The sequence below is a fragment of the Curcuma longa genome, unplaced genomic scaffold, assembly GCF_044706935.1.
Source record: "Curcuma longa cultivar G26 ecotype Majalengka, Jawa Barat unplaced genomic scaffold, ITB_CL_G26_1.1 contig_12206, whole genome shotgun sequence".
In the NCBI taxonomy this organism is placed as follows: domain Eukaryota; kingdom Viridiplantae; phylum Streptophyta; class Magnoliopsida; order Zingiberales; family Zingiberaceae; genus Curcuma; species Curcuma longa.
In genome coordinates this window covers 4,617-6,905 of record NW_027429096.1, presented here as the reverse complement: position 1 = coordinate 6,905, position 2,289 = coordinate 4,617, and the positions used below count along the sequence as shown (strand labels likewise).

Here is a 2,289-nt window from a genome sequence, read left to right as displayed (position 1 = left end):
CCGTGGTAAAGAGGCTTCCTGTACTGAATTCACCTCTGTGCCTACTCTCCTTCTTACTGCCCTTATGTCGGTCTGTACCATGTCGATGTAACACTTCCGAGCAATACTCTGATCACCTTCGACAGACCCGACCTGGTTGTGTACTGGGAACTTTAGTTTCTGGTGATAGGTGGACACAACTGCCCCGAAAGAGCTCAGTGCGGGTCTTCCTAGGATCACGTTGTATGCTGAAGGAGCTTCTACCACAGTAAAGAGGGTAGCCCGGGTCCTCCGCAGAGGTTCTTTCCCCAAGGAAAGTGGCAGGCGGATCTGTCCCAAGGGTTGGACTTCATGTCCGGAGAATCCGAAGAGTGAGGTGGCCAGGGGCCGCAAATCTCCCTTATCAAGTTCCATGCGGTCGAAGGCCTCTTTATACAGGACATTGACCGAACTGCCCGTATCCACGAAAACCCGAGCCACATCGTAATTGGCGATCGTGGCCCGTATGACCAGGGCGTCCTCATGAGGGGTATCTACCCCTTCTAGGTCTTGGGGCCCAAAAGAAATATTGGGGCCCAGGTCGGCTCTTCTTCCAGTGTTGACACTATAGATTTCTAGGCGTCGGCCATGAGCTTTCCGGGCTCTGTTGGAATCCCCATCCGTGGCTCCACCGGCGATCATACTTATTTCCCCTCGGTGGGCGTGATTGTCTCGCTCCTCCTGGGGGTCAGGATGAACTTCCTGAGGAGGCTCTTGTTCAGGTCGGGGTTCTCTCTGCTGATTTTCGAGTGCTGGTACTCTAGCTTCTCCAGGGGGATGTTGCCGACCTCCCCCTTGCTGGGGGTTGGGCCGTCTGAAGCCACCAGGGCGCCTTTGATCTTCTCTCATTGGCCGTCTGCCGCCTTGCCTTTGCCTTTCCCGGATGATCCGATTGATTTCATCCGTCAAGTGTCGACATTCGGTGGTGGTGTGCCCGGTAGACCGGTGATAGGCGCAATACCGCGCAGGTTGTCCTGGCTGACCTGCTACCCTGGGTTCAGGCAACTGTGGTAGATTCTCTATCGCCTGTACGACCCGCTCATTCCGAGGTGCTGGAGGGTTCTGGAGAGGTCGGGTTGGCACCTCTCTCGCGGGTGGAGGAGGTGCTGCTCTTCTCTCTACTGGAGGAGCTGTGGGCTGGCTGCCCCGGCGAGCCAGTTGAGTTTCCTCTAACTGTATATACTTGGTTGCCCTTTCCGACAGCTTCTGATAACTTGCCGGTGGTTTCTTCACAAGGGATCGAAAGAAGTCCCCTTCCAGCAACCCTTGGGTGAAAGCGCTTGTCAGGACGTCTGGTGGCGTGGATGGTACTTCACACGCCTCTTGATTGAAGCGGTGGAGGTACGCACGCAGAGTTTCTTTAGGTTTTTGCTTCATGGTGAAGAGGTGTAAGGAGGTCTTCTGATGCTTCCGACTGCTAGCGAACTGGTGCAAGAAGGCTTCCCTGAAGTCTTGAAAAGACTTTATACTGGATCCTGCTAGTTTATTGAACCAACGCTGAGCTAATCCCGAGAGGGTGTTGAGGAACAGTCGACACTTAATGCCATCCGCATACTGGTGCAGTAAGCAGGCATTCTCGAATCGATTGAGATGATCTTCCGGGTCAGTGGATCCATCGTATTCTCCGACCTGAGGAGGTCGGAAATGTCGAGGCACTTCCTGCTCGAGGATGGCCCGTGCAAATGGGATATTGGGAGGGTCGGATGCCCGGCTTACCGGGACCTTCCTCCTGCGAGTATCCTCACCCGCATGGGATTCACTTGAGTCTTCCGCCTCAGGCAATGGGTTTCTATTAGTAGATTTTTCTGGTGCGGATTCTTCTTCAATAGGCGAAGGTCTCCGTCTTCCCGGCGCGGCCACGCCTGCCGGTGCTGACGGAGGATGCATTGCCGCACTACGGAGGGCGGCGTCAATCGCCTGTTGCACGACATGATCAAACTGGTCCTTTGAGTTTGTGAATTAAGAATGATGAATTGTAAATTGCTATGTGTCATTGTAAGTTAATTGTTGTATGTTTTATGTTGTATGTAAAATTTATTGTATGGATGACATTATGTTTGTTGTATGATATTGTAGATCGAATAAACGAATTTTATATTGTATATTTAATTTGTGTTAATAAATGACATTCATACAATAATATGTGTAAATAGGCTACATGATTAAATTTAATTTGTAAATAATGTAGAGTTAGGATTCTTTTATTAATTATAGATTTCATTGGATCTTCGTTTGTCAATTTTAGGAATAAAGTCAATAATAAAATCCCGC

General features: G+C 50.5%; 1 protein-coding gene across 1 annotated transcript; it reads right to left on the bottom strand.

Annotated features, from left to right (window-relative positions):
• Positions 1–33: 33 nt before the first annotated feature.
• On the bottom strand, positions 34–1,905 carry LOC141815913 (uncharacterized; the record flags this gene model as incomplete). The annotated part of the gene is made up of 1 exon (XM_074703774.1): positions 34–1,905. A coding segment is annotated over exon 1 (1,872 nt), but the record flags the coding sequence as incomplete, so codon positions are not given.
• Between the last annotated feature and the right edge of the window lie 384 nt (positions 1,906–2,289).